The sequence below is a fragment of the Schistocerca nitens genome, chromosome 9, assembly GCF_023898315.1.
Source record: "Schistocerca nitens isolate TAMUIC-IGC-003100 chromosome 9, iqSchNite1.1, whole genome shotgun sequence".
NCBI lineage: Eukaryota > Metazoa > Arthropoda > Insecta > Orthoptera > Acrididae > Schistocerca > Schistocerca nitens.
This window is the reverse complement of record NC_064622.1, coordinates 295,665,061-295,683,976: the sequence shown is the minus strand read 5'-3', so window position 1 is coordinate 295,683,976 and position 18,916 is coordinate 295,665,061. Positions and strand designations below refer to the sequence as shown.

At 42.1% G+C, this 18,916-nt stretch overlaps 3 protein-coding genes across 4 annotated transcripts in view; 2 read left to right on the top strand and 1 right to left on the bottom strand.

The window, feature by feature from the left end:
• Window positions 1-3,212, bottom strand: part of LOC126203880 (chromatin modification-related protein MEAF6) — a 54,170-nt gene extending 50,958 nt beyond the window's left edge. Inside the window, exon 1 of one of the 2 annotated variants that reach the window (XM_049938262.1) lies at window positions 3,061-3,212. Coding sequence is in view for 1 of the 2 variants with exons in the window: in XM_049938261.1 (XP_049794218.1) it covers window positions 2,729-2,806 (78 nt within the window). In the remaining variant the exon portion in view is untranslated. Of the gene's footprint in view, window positions 1-2,728; window positions 2,814-3,060 lie in introns of those variants that run through there. The other variant, XM_049938261.1, reaches the window with a different exon arrangement.
• The window catches only part of LOC126203878 (osteopetrosis-associated transmembrane protein 1), a 275,137-nt gene extending 269,926 nt beyond the window's left edge, over window positions 1-5,211 (top strand). The window contains exon 6 of the mRNA XM_049938257.1: window positions 4,681-5,211. Within this exon, the coding sequence (XP_049794214.1) occupies window positions 4,681-4,889 (209 nt within the window). The 3' untranslated portion in view covers window positions 4,890-5,211. The remainder of the gene's footprint in view (window positions 1-4,680) is intronic.
• The window catches only part of LOC126203879 (peroxisome biogenesis factor 2), a 93,879-nt gene continuing 77,910 nt past the window's right edge, over window positions 2,948-18,916 (top strand). Inside the window, exon 1 of the mRNA XM_049938260.1 lies at window positions 2,948-3,228. Within this exon, the coding sequence (XP_049794217.1) occupies window positions 3,187-3,228 (42 nt within the window). The 5' untranslated portion in view covers window positions 2,948-3,186. The remainder of the gene's footprint in view (window positions 3,229-18,916) is intronic.

The window sequence follows — 18,916 nt, the reverse complement described above, 5'->3', positions numbered from 1 at the left end:
AGCTGCTGGCTGCTTACAAAGCCATAAGGTATTTCCGGCCTTACGTGGAAGCCAGACCATTTACATTGTTTACAGATCACAAATCACTCACTTTCGCATTCTGAAAGCATACGGATACTTTGTCACCTAAACAATTCAGGCAACTGGAATATATAAGCCAGTTTACTACCGATTTATGACATATTAATGGGGCAGAGAATATGGTGGCAGATTACTTCTCACGAGTTGCGGTACTAAAGTATTCAGTGAACTATGCTACAATGGTGAGAGAGCAGAAGGATGATGCACAACTGCAAGTTTTTCGCCAGAGCACGCCCACCGGGTTGAAATTAAGAAAACTGTGTCCAGAAGGTGAGACAATACAGCTATGGTGTGATACCTCGCAGGGACGGCCTAGACCTTTTGTACCAGAGAGTTTGCACCGGGAAGTTTGAAGGGTTACATGGTTTGGCTCATCTGAGATCCCGAGTGAGTGTAAAATTAATGACAGAGCATTTCGTGTGGCCAGGAATTAAGAGAGACTGTCGGAAGTGGGCCCAGACATGTCTAGATTGTCAGCGATGTAAAGTGGGACGCCATGTGAAGAAGCCAGTGGGTAAAGTTGATGGGCCAACTGGTCGTTTCGAACATGTGCATCTGGATATTGTTGGACCGTTGCCAATGTCCGAAGGCTATCGGTATCTATTGACGGCAAATGACAGATTCACAAGATGGGCAGAAGCAATCCCCATTTCAGACATATCAGCAGAGACAGTCAGCCAGGCGTTCTTGAAGGCGTGGATAACCCGGTACAGGTGTCCAGTACATGTCACGATGGATCAAGGACGTCAGTTCGAATCCTCCTTGTTCCTGGAGCTGGCAAACATGTGCGGGTTCCGCCATCACCGTACCACAAGTTATCACCCAGAAAGCAACGGCATGGTAGAGCGGTGGCACCGAACACTTAAGGCCGCATTAATGTGCCATGGTGAGAATTGGTCAGAAGAATTGCCACAATTTTCAAACCTGACCTTGGAGCATCTACAGTGGAATTGGTATACGGGGAAACCTTACGCCTACCCGGAGAGTTTTTTCAGAAGAATACAGGTGAGACGGACCTACCATACTTGTTAACGAGAGTAAGGGCTCAACTGGCCAAGCTTAGGCCACAACCAGTGACACGGCATGGCGTTAGGCCGTCGTTCGTACATTAAGAATTGAGCAAATGCTCACATGTAATATCGCGAACTGACGCAGTCAGAACTCAATTGCAGCCGCCATATACGGGACCTTATAAAGTACTACACCATACGGACCAGGTCATGACTATCCTAGTTCGCGATAAAAGTGTTACTGTGTCAATAGACTGGGTGAAGCCGGCTCACTTACTGCTAGAAGATGTAAGACAAGAAGAGGAGGCGGGCCTGTAGGAAGATGAGGGGCCCCTGCAGAGTGCAACAGATAGTAGGAAAGCGAGCCGGATGAAGGTGCAAGAGGATACGACGATGGAGGAAGTATAGCCGGAAATTCGCATAAGAGCCAGGCTAAGGGTCCGGTACAAGTTTCCGCACATTCCTGGAGCTCCGCTCTTCAGGGAGGGAGCTGTGTGGGAGCATGCAGACGAATAGTTGCGTGTGCACAGTACAGGGGCAACGGCAAAGACTCTATTGTGCACATAATCATTTACTCTTTGCTTTGTGTTTGTTTTTGTCTTAGATGTTCTATGTTAATGTCTGGCTCATTGCTTAACAATAAAGTTGAACATTAAGAATAGGAACGAGTCTATCATTAATAGAATGGAGCTACGTAGTGACTACAAATATAATGGGAGAGATGAAATGTCGGAGGTGGCTGCCACACACTGTTTCCTCTACAGTGCAGTAGACTTTTAAGAAATATGAATGCAAAAGATTGCTTCACGTATTGCAAATAACTTAGACTAATTCCAACAGAAAAAGTGTTATGGTTCCGGGAGGCGGAAAAGTACTTAGTAGACATCAACATTAAAAAAATGATACAATCTAGATTAGGATGTTCATGAGTCTTCAGGAGGAGGTCAGAAAGCAGAGCACTATATGGACTGAGGAAAGAAGAAAAGAACATAGTGAAGGATTGAAAAAGTACTGGAAAGAACTAAAATCACGAAATAAGACAACATCATGAGGAAGTTTCTTCATATGGTCCATAGGTGGCCAAAACTGAAGAAAGGCACACGGACATCACATTATTACCTCCATATTAATGGCAAACTATCAGTTTTCTAACTACATTGTCTGTATTTGACAGTATAACTACAAACCAGTTAGCAACCTATTTATCAGTTTTGATTATATATTTGTTTGAGTTATTACAGTTATTATATTAAACATACGAACATTTATTTTTATTTTATATCAATATTTACTGGACTTAGGTGCAACTGAGCTTAAAAATATTGTGTGTTCTGTTAAATGCATACGCTGTTGCGATAATATCCTACTAAATTTTTATGTTTGGGGACAAATTACAATTTATGAAATAATTCCATGGTCATACATCGAAAAGTCCCACAGAACAAAAAGAAAAACAAATGGTGTAATAACTTAAGTGGGAAATCGAATAAGGCTACAATGTTTATATACAAACATAACCTAAGTACACAACATCATCACTTTGGTCACATTATTCAATGAATATCGTTACTGAAACATCAATCACATTGCTAGGACTAGATCGTTGCGTAACTTTCAACGTTGTGTATTATAATTACCGCGATTTCTGCTTTCCTCTTCACTAAATCAGCTAATTCAGCTCTAGTGTCAACAGTACCAATGTTTCTGGACGCCATTATTGTATTTGTACTAACGTAAGCTATCGATTGCGTATCGATAAAATTTAACTCAAGCTTTAAATAGTCTGACATTTTTTTAAGAGTTAACGATCATAAGTATCTCGGGATGTACGTATATTAATATGAAAATATATATCTTACATAAATAGGTACACAGAGTTTCCCTAATATTTCTCTACATCGTGTCAAACTACCACAAATCATCTTGCGATGTGTTTGTCCTTGCGTTACAAAATAAACAGCAGACTCACCTATGTTTATATATCTTGTTTTTGTTGTGGTCCGATAAGATACAGTATGATAGCGTGTCCTTAATTTCGTGTTAAGTGAAGTGTTTCTTGCGATATATCCGTAAACTAAAGCAAACAGGCGTTAACATGGGATCGAGCCGCTCAGATGATGTTACGAGAGTGACACAAGTAAGAAAGCAACATGTTTTTTAAACGAATCTATTGACTGCATATATTGTGAAGTTCGTGCTGTAGATCAAACAAACTTCGGTTGACTGTCAATGTATAGGTTCATTTCACAAATATTCTGTAACCTAGTTCTAGCCTTGAGTAGGTAGTAGAGGACATTGAGGCACTGGCTAGGAATCTGAATGAAAAGGACCAGACGTTGACAGTAGGGGAAGTAGGTAACAGCGTGGCCAAGAATAGAAAATGCAGTGACTTGGAGAAGCTTCGTACTGCAACATCACAAAGTGTGAACCTTGTTGAGATTTTGCAGCAGCACGATCCAACGAACAGAGCCGTCAGGCGAATTAACCAGAAACTGATCAGTTTATTAGTGACTTCGAGCGGAGCTCACGTCAGTGGGCGCTGCTTTTGTGAGATGGGGATACAAAAGACGTTGCATGCACCTTATAAGCATGGGGAGTTATAGATTAGTAGAACTGATAACGGAAAAATAAGAGGCAAGGTGGTTCACGATCTGTAGAATTCCTTTGAATATAGGCCTAGGTGTGAGAGGAAACCCTTTTTATGGTTGAATACCTCATTCAGGCAGACAGCTTTAGAAAAAGATCAAGATAAATGAATGCAAAATAAATTTGCTTGGATAACCTTACCAATATGTATATCATCGGACGGAAACGAACTTGACAAACTTCTTGTATGTTTATGTGATCCTTGAATGTCAAAAGGAATTTGATGTCATTCCTAATTTTTACAGTATACAGATCCCCAATGGGGAACTTTCAAGTATTCCTACAAAAAATTAAGTGGTTATAATGCTATCTGTCAGGTGATAGCACAGTTATGCCTAATGAAAAATAAAAACAATAAGCGTACTATGGACCATGCTTTCCTTCATGCCTACCCGGATTTTTTTCTCTGCACTGTTCATCTATAATAACATGTCCTGATTTTAATTCTAGTTGATTATATTTGGCCAAATCTTGGATACCCATACTTCATTTAATTCATCTTTTGATTCTGTTAGTATACCTAACAACTTCTTGTCCCAAAATTAAAAGTTGTAGAAGAGGAAGGTTGTCTATTTATTTATTCATACAAGGATCATCTCAAAATGATACAGGATTTGTAAAGGTAATACAATGCTATCAATCGTCCAAAATATAACATACAGCATACATAACATGCCTTTAGAGGTTAGGACAGGTAGCCTGCAGAGCCAAGACATGTGATCGACCATGGTCTTGAGTAGGGAACTATTCCTGCTCTTGCCTTAACGATATAGAAAAATTACGGAAAACCCAGATCAGGATGGCTGGACAGAGCAGCTTGTTCCTCCCGAATATGAAGTTTTGGTCCTAACAGCTGCACTGCCTCTTTTGTTAGTTCTCTAATTTTAAATATTTCTTCATTGCCACCCAAATTGTTTCATGTGACTTGCAATATAAAACATAGTTTTCTTCTCCATAGCTCACACACTGAGGACACCCACTGATGAATCCTGGATTGTTGCTCATCACATGCTATATAAAACATTGTTCCATTCTTCACTGCCACTTACACTAAAACAGCCACTGAAGACTCATGGACTGAGAAGACTGCACCGTTTGACTCTGTTCCAGATCCCCTGTTTGACTATGTACTACTGTAAAATGCTGTTTTGAGTTCTTTGTTTGTTTTTTTCTAGGTAAATGTAACCCAGACTGACTTTTGTTCCATGATTATGTATAGAACTTTAGTGCGGTGTTTATTAATATTTTCCCTGATGTACACCACGTATTGGTGTATACTCTCACTTGGTGCAGTAAGGATGCTCAACTTTTTAAATAGTTCTTTACAATGAGCCCAGCTACTACTTCCAGTTATTATTCTTATAAGCACTTCAGTTTTATTTCCTGAATTATGTATCAATTTTGTTGTAATGCAATAAAACTGTTGTATCATATATGTTATATTTATTAAGAGAAAAACTGCATAATCCATCGAAGCAGTAACAGAGCAGCATGTTAACAGCATTTTGATTGTCTTTTTAAATAATGTCAAAGATAATCCAGTCACATAATAGAAATGTAATAAATGGAATAAATATAGGAGCTTTTCTTGACCTATTTATCTCTTAACGTTACCCCCTTTGAAATGATGTCTAAAAGTAACCACATGCATCATTCTGAGTGTAGCATTTTCTTACAATGACATTCTGATGCAACGGCTTTGTCAACAAGTCTGCTTGATTTTTATGTGTCAAAATGTATTTAACATCAGTCATTCCAACCATTACTTTTTTTCTGATGAAATTATGTTTTATGGCAGTATGTTTCAATCTTGATTTGTATAGGCCTATATGATTCCTGTAGTGTATGATTGCCACTTGACTATCACACCACACAGGAGTTGATTCCCTCGTCACCTCCTTCAGGTTCAGGCTCTTCAATAATGCTCCCCCTCTTGCCTAGGCTACCACTGTAACTTATTCAGTTCCCATTGTGTTCAGTGCAACTGCAGTTTGTTTCATACTCTTCCAGGACACTGGAGATCCTGCCAGTAATGTTACATATTCCATAACATCATTTCTACAAGTAGCCCAATCAGCATCAGCGACTACTACAAGTATTTGACCAGGGGGATAATATGCAAGTTTGTAATGCAGTGTTTCCTTCATCTAGGCTATCTTAGAACACTTTTTGCTGCATTCCGATGGTTCATATTAAATTTTGAACTTTGCTGCTGGGAAAGCTATGTCTGGTCGATCCTCTGAAAGATAAAGGAATCTACCGACAAGCTAATGATGATGAAGATTTTTAATTTCCTCATCACACTTCTCATCAAGGAAAGTAGGTTTCATTTTCATTGCGATCTTCTCTCTCTTAGCATTTTGAAGTCTAGTCCTATCAAGTAGTTGATTACTGTACTCCTTCTGAGAAAGACAGATTGTTCCATTTTCTCTGTGCTCAAATTTCACACCTGATATCTGTGAAACAATGCCCATGTTCTTAATTTCAAAGCGACATTCTAAAAGAGTTTTACTTTTTGCCTCATGTCTCCATTTTGTGCAAATTTAAGCATATTGTCCACCTATACAGACAGATCAATGGAAAATCTAGGATGGAATGTAACAATATAATAAAAAGGGGTTGCTACTCATCATATAGCAGAGCTGCTGAGTCACAGAGAGGCACTACAAAAACACTGTCACACAATTAGCTTTTGGCCAACAAGGCCTTCGTCAAAATTAGGCAACATAAGCACACAGACATACTTACTCAAATGCAACCCACACACGCATGACCACAGTCTCTGGCAGCTGGAGCCAGACAGTGAGCAACAGGGCATTATGGGAGAGGCAACCAGTAGGGATAAGGAGGAGGCTGGGGCGGGGAGGGGGAGGAATAGCTGGGTAGGGGTGGTGGATGGTAACATGCTGCTGGGAGTGTGCAGGGACAAGGTGGAGAGTGGGGCAGGCAGGTGCAGTTGGGAGGTTAGACGGAGGGCGGGGAAACATATACAGATGGAATAGCTGTCAAGTCCTTTGCACTTAGCTTTTGCACACATGGACGTATATAATTTTGAATAAATCCCAGTTTTTCTAGTGAGTTATTTAAATGATCATTTGAGCATATGCCACTTTGTTTTGGTCCATATATTGAGTAGTCTAAGTTGCAAATGAAACTTTCTTGACTCTTTTTGAAACGTTGTGGCTGGAGCATAAATACATTTTCCTTTAATTTCCTGTGCAGATATGCGCTCTTTAAATTATACTAATCAATATGCCAATTTTTCTCAACACTGGCTGCTATCAATAAAAGAATTGTTTTGAAATTTGAAACAGGAGCATAAATCTGTTTGTATTGTACACCTTCTACTTGACTAAATCCCTTTGAGACTAAACAAGCTTTAAAGATTTACTTCTCACCAACTGTTTTGTATCTAAATACTGTTCTTTACAGGAATTATGCCAGATGGTAGCTCAACCAGTTTCAAAGTATCTTGATTCTTCAGAGAGTTAATTTCTTCGTTCATTGCAACTATCCATTCTTCTGCCTCATGATGATTTATGGGTTCATGATACTATTATGGTTCATCACTATTCTTCCATTGCTCACCATTTATTTCTGCTTTTTCCGCAAATGCCTTCTCTTTGGTACGAAGTGTCATTATTTAAACATGTTTTTTCATCCATTACATCTACTTTCTGAAGTTTCAGCATATTCACCAACCTCCTGATTACCTTCAGTTTTTTCCAAAATGTCATCCTTATTTGAGAAACCATAAAATTCCTCTTCAGTGTTAGAATCTTCTCTTTCACTCTGTATTTCATCTTAAGTACTTGTCAGTGATAATATTCTGTCATTGTACAGCTCAACAGATTCTTTCTGTTTCTTATTTTCAGTTGAGCATTTGCCATTAAAAAATTCTTTGAATATACGGTCCATGGATTCCACAATGTGTTTCATTCTTGTCATCCAGACCCTGTTTCCATGGCCATATAGAGAGTATCCTGTAAGAACACATTTTTCTGCTCTTCTCGATAATTTGGAATGACATCTTTCGTTTGGATACATGAACAAAAACTTTGCTTCCTGTCACATGTAAGTGTCTCACTTGCCCACAATTCATAAGGCATTTTTTCATTGTTGTGGCTGTTTTTTGTTGTTGTGGCTATTTGTAACACAGTTTCCTATGTATCTTGCAGTGAACATCAGCTCAGCCAAGAACTCTTTGCTAAATTACTTCCTGGCAACTGTAATTATAGAATGTCCATTAAATTTCTGTTTAGGCTTTCATCTATACCATTTTGCTGTGGTGTATACTTGTACATCATTGTTATTTTATCCCAAATTCCTTGAGATTCACAGAACTGCAAGCATTTATGTGAATAGAATTCTAGGCCATTGTCTGTGTGAATACTCTTCAAGTGTTTTCTGGTTTGTTTCTCCATTTGCATCTTCCATTTCTTGAATTCTTCAAATACTTCATCCTTATTTTTTAAGAAAAGCACGAATATATATCTGCTTGCACCATCCACGATACTCACTAAATATGTATTACCTCTGATACTTGCCACAATAGTTTCCATGAGATCCCTATGAACATGTTCTAAAATGGTTGTTGATTCCTTATAATCTTGTGATACAGTTTTCAGAAATGATCTTCATGCGATGTACCTACCAAACAGTCATCATGTGGGTTTATTTCACCTTTTTCATAGTCTAATCCCGGTCAGCTTCTGTTCTTATCATGTTGTATTGTACACTTACTGACGTGCATCATTCAACTATGCCATAAGTTAAGTGATTTTGAGTTACATTCTTTATTTCACAATACGTTTATTGAGCTGTACAACTGAACATAGCTTCAATAGAAGAGAAGGGAAGCTGCTACTCACCATATAGCGGAGATGCTGAGCTGCGATAGACACAATAAAAAGATTCACACAAACATAACTTTCGGCCATTAAGGCCTTTGTCAGCAGTATACACACACGCAAACACACACACACACTCACGCAAGCGCAACTTGCACACACATCTGCAGTCTCAGAGAGCTGAAACTACACTGCGAGCAGCAGCACCAGCGCATGATGGGAGTGGTGACTGGGTGAGGGTAAGGAGGAGGCTGGGGCGGGGAGGGGGAGGGATAGTATGGTGGGAGTGGCGGACAGTGAGGTGTTGCAGTTTAGACGGAGGGTAGGAGAGAAAGGGGGAGGGGGTAAGTAGCGGAAAGGAGAAAATAAAATTAAATGAAATTAAAAGACTGGGTGTGGCGGTGAAATGATGGCTGTGTAGTGCTGGAATGGGAACAGGGAGGGGGCTGGATGGGTGAGAACAGTGACTAATGAAGGTTGAAACGAGGAGGGTTATAGGATCGTAGGATGTATTGCAGGGAAAGTTTCCACCTGCGCATTTCAGAAAAGCTGGTGTTGGTGGGAAGGATGGCACAGGCTGTGAAGCAGTCATTGAGATGAGGGGTATCATGTTTGGCAGCATGTTCAGCTACTGGGTGGTCCACTTGCTTTTTGGCCACAGTTTGTCGGTGGCCATTCATGCGGACAGACAGCTTGTTGGTTGTCATGCCTACATAGAATGCAGCACAGTGGTTGCAGCTTAGCTTGTAGATCACATGACTTGTTTCACAGGTAGCCCTACCTTTGATGTGATAGGTAATGTTAGTGACTGGACTGGAGTAGGTGGTGGTAGGAGGATGTATGGGACAGGTCTTGCATCTAGGTCTATTACAGGGGTATGAGCCATGAGGTAAGGGACTGGGAGCAGGGGTTGCGTAAGGATGGATGAGTATATTGTGTAGGTTCAGTGGACAGCGGAATACCGCAGTAGGAAGGGTGGGAAGGATAGTGGGTGGGACATATCTCATTTCTGTGCACGATGAGAGGTAATCGAAACCCTGGCGGAGAATGTAATTCAGTTACTCCATTCCCAGATGGTACTGAGTTACTAGGGGAATGCTCCTCTGTGACCGGACTGTGGGACTTTGGGAGGTGGTGGGAGACTAGAAAGATAAGGCGTGGGAGATTTGTTTTTGTACAAGGATAGGAAGATAATTACAGTCAGTGAAGGCTTCAGTAAGACCCTTGGTATATTTAGAGAGGGCTGCTCGTCACTGCAGGTACGACGACCACGGGTGACTAGGCTGTACGGAAGGGGCTTCTTGGTATGAAACAGGTGGCAGCTGTCGAGGTGGAGGTATTGCTGGTGGTTAGTAGGTTTGGTATGGACGGATGTGGAGGTGGAGGTCAACATCTAGGAAGGTGGATTGTTGGGTTGAGTAGGACCAGGTGAAGCAAATGGCGGAGAAGTTGTTGAGGTTCTGGAGGAATATGAATAAGGTGTCCTCACCTTCAATCCAGATAGCAAAGATATCATCAATGAATCTGAACCAGGTGAGCGGTTTGGGATTCTGGGTTTTTAGGAATGATTCCTCTAGATGGCCCATGAATAGGTTAGCATAGGATGGTGCGATGCCGATGCCCATAGCCATACCGTGGATTTTTTTTGTAGGTAATGCTTTCAAAGGAGAAGTAATTGTGGGTGAGGATATAGTTGATCATGGAGACTAGGAAGGAGGTCGTTGGTTTGGAATCCATAGGGATTCTGGAAAGGTATTGTTCGATAGCAGTAAGACCGTGGGCATTAGGAATGTTAATGTACAGGGAAGTGGCATCAATAGTGACAAGCAGGGCACCGTGTGGTAAAGGGAGGGGAACTGTGGAGAGTTTCTTGAGGAAATGGTTGGTATCTTTTATATAGGAGGATAGGTAATAGGTTGAAGGTGTTGGTCTACGAGAGCAGAGCTTCTCTCAGTGTGGGCACAGGGGCACAGTAACCAGCCACAATGGGGCCCCCTGGGTGGTTGGGTTTATGGACTTTAGGAAGCATGTAGAAGGTGGGAGTGCGGGGAGTGGTAGGGGTAAGTAGAGAGATGGACTCGGGGGAGAGGTTCTGGGATGGGCCTAAGGATTTGAGTAGTGACTGGATATCCTGCTGGATTGCTGGAATGGGATAACTGTGGCATGGTTTGTAGTCCCACAGAAATATCAGCCCTTTCCAAAGGCCTCACCTTTTGCTCCACTCCCAAATTCAACCATGCAGGACTAGTTAAAGACCTTCTCTCCTTCTCCCGTCCCTACAGTGGAAACATTTTTTCGCCACCAACCCAACCAATCAGACTCAACCAAAGACCAACATTGAACCTTGCCTAACACATTTCACTCCTCCATCCAACCATGATCCACCCCCACTGCCTCCAAACCACCCCCTTTTAACTTTCCAGAATTTCTTATCCTCAAACCTTGCCTCACCATCATTCCCCAAATCCCTCAATATGCATACTAACCTTACATCCACAGAAAGAACTGCAGTCCACCATCTAAAAACTGATCCCGATCTTATAATCCTACCTGCAGGCAAAGGCTCCACCACCGTAGTTTTGAACCGCAAGGATTACATGGCAGAAGGACTCCGTCAGCTGTCAGATACTTTCACCTACAAACCATGCCACAGTGATCCCATTCCAGCAATCCAGCAGGATCTCCGGTCACTACTCAAATCCTTAGAACCATCCCAGAACCTCTCCCCAGAGTCCATCTCTCTACTTACCCCTACCACTCCCTGCACTCAGACCTTCTACATGCTTCCTAAAGTCCATAAACCCAACCACCCAGGAGGCTCCATTGTGGCCGGTTACTGTGCCCCTGTGCCCCCACTGAGAGAAGCTCTGCTCTCGTAGACCAACACCTTCAACCTATTACCTATCCTCCTATATAAAAGATACCAACCATTTCCTCAAGAAACTCTCCACAGTTCCTCTCCCTTTACCACACGGTGCCCTGCTTGTCACTATTGATGCCACTTCCCTGTACATTAACATTCCTAATGCCCACGGTCTTACTGCTATCGAACAATACCTTTCCAGAATCCCTATGGATTCCAAACCAACGACCTCCTTCCTAGTCTCCATGATCAACTATATCCTCACCCACAATTACTTCTCCTTTGAAGTCATTACCTACAAATTAATTCGCAGTACAGCTATGGGCACCTGTGTGGTACCATCCTATGCTAACCTATTCATGGGCCATCTAGAGGAATCCTTTCTAAAAACCCAGAATCCCAAACCCCTCACCTGGTTCAGATTCATTGATGACATCTTTGCTATCTGGATTGAAGGTGAGGACACCTTATTCACATTCCTCCAGAACCTCAACAACTTCTCCCCCATTTGCTTCACCGTGTCCTACTCAACCCAACAAGCCACCTTCCTAGATGTTGACCTCCGTCCATGTCAAACCTACTAACCACCAGCAATACCTCCACTTCGACAGCTGCCACCCGTTTCACACCAAGAAGTCCCTTCCATACAGCCTAGCCACCCGTGGTCGTCGCATCTGCAGTGATGAGCAGTCCCTCTCTAAATATACCGAGGGTCTCACTGAAGCTTTCACCGACTGTAATAAGTCCCACAGTCTGGCCACAGGTGAGCATACCCCTCGTAACTCAGTACCATCCAGGACTGGAGCAACTGAATTACATTCTCCGTCAGGGTTTCGATTACCTCTTGTCATGCCCTGAAATGAGAAATGTCCTATCCACTATCCTTCCCACCCCTCCTACCGTGATATTCTGCTGTCCACCGAACTTACACGATATACTTGTCCATCCTTACGCAATCCCTGCTCCCAATCCCGTACCTCATGGCTCATACCTCAGTATTAGACCTAGATGCAAGACCTGTCCCATACATCCTCCTACCACCATCTACTCCAGTCCGGTCACTAACATTACCTATCACATCAAAGGCAGGGCTACCTGTGAAACCAGTCATGTGATCTACAAGCTAAGCTGCAACCACTGTGCTGAATTCTATGTAGGCATGACAACCAACAAGCTGTCTGTCCGCATGAACAGCCACCGACAAACTGTGGCCAAAAAACAAGTGGACCACCCTGTAGCTGAACACGCTGCCAAACATGATACCCCTCATCTCAATGACTGCTTCACAACCTGTGCCATATGGATCCTTCCCACCAACACAGCTTTTCTGAATTTCGCAGGTGGGAACTTTCCCTGCAATAGATCCTATGTTCCCGTAACCCTTGTCCTCACCCATCCAGCCCCCTCCCTGTTCCCATTCCAGCACTACACAGCCGTCATTTCACCGCCACACCCAGTCTTTTAATTTCATTTAATTTTATTTCTCTCTTTTCCGCTATTTACCCTCTCCCCCTTCCACACCTTCTCCCCTAACCTCCGTCTAAACGGCAACACTTCACTGCTCGCCACTCCCACCATACTATCCCTCCCCCTCCCCGCCCCAGCTTCCTCCTTACCCCCACCCAGTTGCCACTCCCATCATGCACTGGTGTTGCTGCTCGCAGTGTAGTTTCAGCTTTCTGAGACTGTAGATGTGTGTGCAAGATGCGCTTGCGTTAGTGTGTGTGTGCGTGTGTGTGTATGTGTGTCTACTGCTGACAAAGGCCTTAATGGGTGAAAGCTATGTTTGTGTGAACTTTTTTATTGTGCCTATCGCAGCTCAGCATCTCCGCTATATGGTGAGTAGCAACTTTCCTCCTCTCATATTGTTACATTCCATCCTGGATTTTCCATTGTTTGATTTGAACATGGCTTCATATTTATATAATATAAACAACCTCCCTGCTGAATTTTAATGAACAGTCTTCCAGATTTACATTGATCTTGCAACCCTCTTTGTTGAAAATGAACTTTCTATTGTTTTCAGTGAGATGCCTCACAGATAAGATTGCAGGGTCAGTCTCAGGACCAAGTAGTGTATTGTTAGCTACAAATTCCTTAGCTAAGTATTGCTAATTATCTTTGCAACAATATTAGAGAAGGAAAGTTGCTACTCACCATATAGCGGAGTTGCTGAGTTGTGATAGGCACAACAAAAAGATTCACACAAACATAGCTTTCGGCTATTAAGGCCTTTGTAAACAATAGACATGCATACACGCACACACACACTCACGCAGACAAAAACTCGCACACAAGTCTGCAGTTTCAGGCAACTGAAACCACCCTGCGAGCAGCAGCACCAGTGCATGATGAGAGTGGCAACTTGGTGGGGGTAAGGAGGAGGCTGGAGTGGAGAGGGGGAGGGATAGTATGGTGGGGGTGGCAGACAGTGAATTGCTGCAGTTTAGATGGGGGACAGGAGAGAATTTGGGGGGGGGGGAGTAGTGGAAAGGAGAGAAATAATAATAAATTAATAAATTAAAATACTGGGTGTAGCAGTGAAATGACGGCTGTGTAGCGCTGGAATGGGAACAGGTAGGGGGCTGGATGGGTGAGGATTGTGACTAATGAAGGTTGAGGCCAGAAGGGTTACGAGATCGTAGGATGTATCACAGGGAAAGTTCCCACCTGCGCAGTTCAGAAAAGCTGGTGTTGGTGGGAAGGATCCATATTGCACAGGCTGTGAAGCAGTCATTGAAATGAGGGATATCATGTTTGGCAGCGTGTTCAGCAACAGGGTGGCCCACTTGTTTCTTGGCTACAGTTTGTCGATGGCCATTCATATGGACAGATGGCTTGCTGATTGTCAAGCCTACATAGACTGCAGCACAGTGGTTGTAGCTTAGCTTGTAAATCACATGATTGGTTTCACAGGTAGCCCTTCCTTTGCTTTTACTGTACCTTTACCCATGGCTTCTGTTTTTCTGCCACCAGCTAAGGTTATGATCTCAGCTAAAATATTTTTACCAATGGCTAAAAATAATTTTCATTTGGAGGCATGTGATAAGTTACCCCAAAATCTACTATCCAGTTATCACTGTTCAATATAACTCTGCCACAGGCAGAACATATACTGACAGCTCCTAGTTTCTTTTGTTCCTTTTTAAATTTCCCCTTTTCAGGGCAGTTTCTGGATATGTGACGGACTTTGTGACAGTTGTAACAAACAAAAGTACCTATCTGTGTTGTTTCTTTCCTCATTTGTTCCTGCCCTTTGTCATGTTCCATAAGTGCATTTTTCAGTACTTTTGAGTACTGGCACCAGTATTAACTTTCAAGGACGTTGTAGCCTACTTAAAATTATTATCTGGCAAATTGCACAAAGCTGTAACTATTGCATCCCATTCGTCTGAAAGTCCACAAAGAATACTCATAGCTTAATCTCCGTCTTCCATTTCATCATCAATATTAGATAGATTCGCAATTCTTCATTTTTAGTGAATGTAACTTCCGTCTTAGTTGCACAGTGCAAAACTTGCTGCCTGTTGGAGTGTATGATTTTTGAAGTTCTTCCTATATTATTTTTGGATTTGGCAAATTTCGTATATGTACTTACTGCTTGTTGCATATGCAAAGTACAACTTTTGCTAGTACCTTATCTTGACATGTTATACACTGAGGTGACAAAAGTCGTGGGATACCTCCTAATATCATGTCAAGCCACCTTTCGCCCGGCATAGTGCAGTAACTCAATGTGGCACGGTCTCAGTAAGTCATTGGAAGTCCCCTGCAGAAGTATTGAGCCATGCTCGTGGCTTGGTGACATGTTTGGCAACATGAAGTCCACAAATGACTGCAAATGGTCTCAAAGTAGCCGACCATACTTGCTTCCAGCCAATGATGGGGTCAGATGGACCAAAGCACCCAATCTATTCCGGGTAAACATGGCACACACCTTTTAGGATCCACCACCAGGTTGCACAGTGCCTTGTTGAGAACTTGAGCCCATGGCTTTGTGGGTCTGAATCACACTCAAAAACCCTACCATCAGCTCTACCAACTGAAATTGGGACTCATCTGACCAAGCCATGTATTTCTAGTCACCAATATGGTCACGAGTTCAGGAGAGACACTGCAGGCGATGTCGTGCTGTTAGCGGAGGCACTTGTGATGGTCATCTGCTGCTGTAGCCCATTAACACCAAATTCCACCGTCTTTCATTCGGTATTGCTTGTTTGTTATCACTGACAACTCTATGCAAATGCTGCTGCTCTTGGTCATTAAGTGAAGGCTGTTGGCCACTTTGTTGCCTGAAATGTACATGATACTGTACTACTGTCATCTGTATATGTGCATATCATTGTCCACTGACCTGTCATATCAGTTTATGTGCCTTTTTGTTAGCAGCTGGTGCGCCTTCACCATGTTCTGTCTCGCAAGGCTGAATTAGAGTCCACAAATCAGAATATATTTGAAGCATAAATCACTCTGTTTAGTTTCTCAGTTGCGTGTCTGTTCTCCATTTTCTCTGAATATTTAACTACTCATTTTATTCTCGGTTTTCATTTCTATGAGATTCACAAACACAGCTCGGTCTCATTTAATGTTTTCCAAATGCATTGCATAAAAATTGTCAGCCAGTATTGGTAGATTTTTTGACCCTGCCACATGGATGACTTTTAGATTAGTTGATTCATCCTAACACAGTTTTTTGTTTTCTTTGTTAATACAACTGGGCCCAGAGCTACTTTTGTAGAGGAATAATACTGTTGTATCATACACATTATATTTATTGAGAGAAAAAGTGCATACACCATCAAAGCAGTAACAGAGTAACACTGTAACAACACTTTTATTTTCTTTTTAAATAACATCTAAGATAATCTAATAACCCGCCAGGTTAGCCAAGAGCACTAATGCGCTGCTTGCTGGACTCGGGTAGGCGCCCTGGCCCCGGATTGAATCCGTCCGGCGAATTACCGACGTCGGCCGATGTGCTGGTCAGCCTGGATGTGGTTTTTAGGCGGTTTTCCACATTCCGCTAGATGAATACTGGGCTTTTCCCCATGTTCCACCTCAGTTACACGAATCACAAGCATCTGAACACATTCGCACTATTCCATGGATTACACTCAACGCAGACAGCTTCGATACACCAATTCCATCCCTGAGGTACCGCTACCCGTAAAAAATTAACCTGGCCAGATCTGTCCTAACCATGCCGGCCCTACGAAACCGCAGGACAAGACACCAGCAAAAGAAGAAGAAGAATCTTAAGCAAGACACCAGCAAAAGAAGAAGAAGAATCTTAAGATAATCCAATCACATCACAGAAATGAAATGAATGGAATAAATAAAGGAGCTTTTCTACACCAGTTTGTCTCTTAACAAATTTGCCGTTGAATGGTGTTTTGGCCACAAGCGGTACCCTCTTCTATATTTTTTTTATACCTTTGATAATACTCAAGGACTGATGCAGCATGTTTGCCAAGAACTGAGAAATTTAAGTGTCTGTGAGGACTTTGTAATATCCACAGTTATCCATCTATTTTCATTACTACCTGCTACAGTAGAAATGTTTCCCTTTGGAAATGGGACTTCAAAGACTAATTTAAAAAATGTGAAATACTTAGAGAACTTAGCATCTACATTGCTTTTCATATACACTTCATTCCAGGTTTGATTTACCACTGTCCTAGAAAAAGCATGTATCTTATGAACTGAGAAAATCCTTTCATAGGGCTGCAGTCTTGCAGGTTTCATCGAGCCTGTCTTTAGCTTCATTATATGACAGTAATGATCTGAACTGTCAGTATCCATATATTGATGGTCTAAAACTTAAGCTGAACTTTTTGAAATCCTTGTAACATTGTTACTAATTTCACCCTCATCACTTAAATTAATATTCATGCTTCCATATATTAGTATGCTTTCCACAATTTCATTTAATTTGTTGAAGACAGTGTTCACATTACCACTAGGTGAGCAATAAATAAACAAAATGATTAGCTTCTTATAATCAGCTAGTTTTGTTACTTCAACAGCTGACAGTTCAAAATGTTTATCTACACTAATTGTGGTCAGATCGTCTCTAGCTTTAAACTGTGTGCTACCCCTGATATAGATAAATGACTTCCACCCTTTAAGACAGATCTACAATAGCAACTTGCACATTCATATGTTGATAACACTATATGTTCTAATTCATCACTTCTACACCAGTGCTATTTAATGCACAGTACCATGCTGCTCAAAGACTGTAATTCAACTTCAAGCTGATGTACTTTATTTTTTAATGGACAGCACTTTTTGATTGAATAATGGAAATTCTGAGCAAATTTCCATGGTGCCTGAATGTTCCAGGGTGGTACATTCTATTTCTGGCATACATGGTGCAGAAGTATCTAAGTTGGTTGAGATACTTTTAAAAGCGGGGAGCCTGTTGTCATGGTTTATCCTATAAAAGGCCTGGTTCTCCTACCCATGACAACAGGTATTTGACCATGTGTGGCCCCACACCCATCCACCATACTCTCACTGATCAACTCCACCAGCTTACCTTTCCCAAACCTGTTAAGGTGCAGACCATGCCTAGTGTAGCCCCATCTCCCGATAGTCCCCACTGGCATCACATCGGTGTGCAGCCAGCCAGCAGTCATCGGTGCCACTTCCAGTTGCGCACTGTCATGTGTTACAGTACTGTCAAGATAAGGATGATCATGCCACTGGAATAGCCCCTTTATGCTCACATTGGTGCCACTGGTTAGGGAAGCTGTATTATTCAGGTCACCACCTAAGATGCCATGTCCCTGCCCAGGCTGTTCCCTGCCCCCACCCTCTGTCATATCTGATCATCTTTCATGAAATGCTTACACAAAGGCCCTAAACCCTCAAATCACCCGGTCAGCCCCAGCACTCGGCTTGAAAATGCTTGTGACCTGATACTCCTCTGCTTACTTCTCCTGTAATAGAGGACCTACACCTCTGCCATAACTGTTCTTAATGTTAGTGTTATCTTAACCTTCCTACTCACAGGCAGAGTCCGCTACGCATATCCTAATCCTACATCATCTTTTCTATACCTTATACAGCAAGGAATTTATGCATGTCAGTAAAGCCTCTAATGAGCCTCCCTTTTGTATACTAGTGTGCCAGGAGTTAAAGAATTTGGCATGAACAAGTCCATGGCAGAGTACCACTCACAGCAGTCTCAGTTCAAAGCTGAATGCTTCTGGGATAAATGTGGTCAGCTTGCATGCAGCTGCTCACATGTCACCAGAGACCTTCAATCTTAATTCTGTACTATCATTTAGCAATCACTCTCAGTGTGGCATGTAAAGCATTAGAGTCAAGAATGTTTTTGACCTTAGCTGAGGGTTTATTGTGGTTGCTTTTTCCTCATTCTATTCTTTGTTTTCCGCCAGGATTTCTATTTTCATTTCTCTAAGTCTTGCAATGGTTGAGGTGTAATGAGAATATGACCC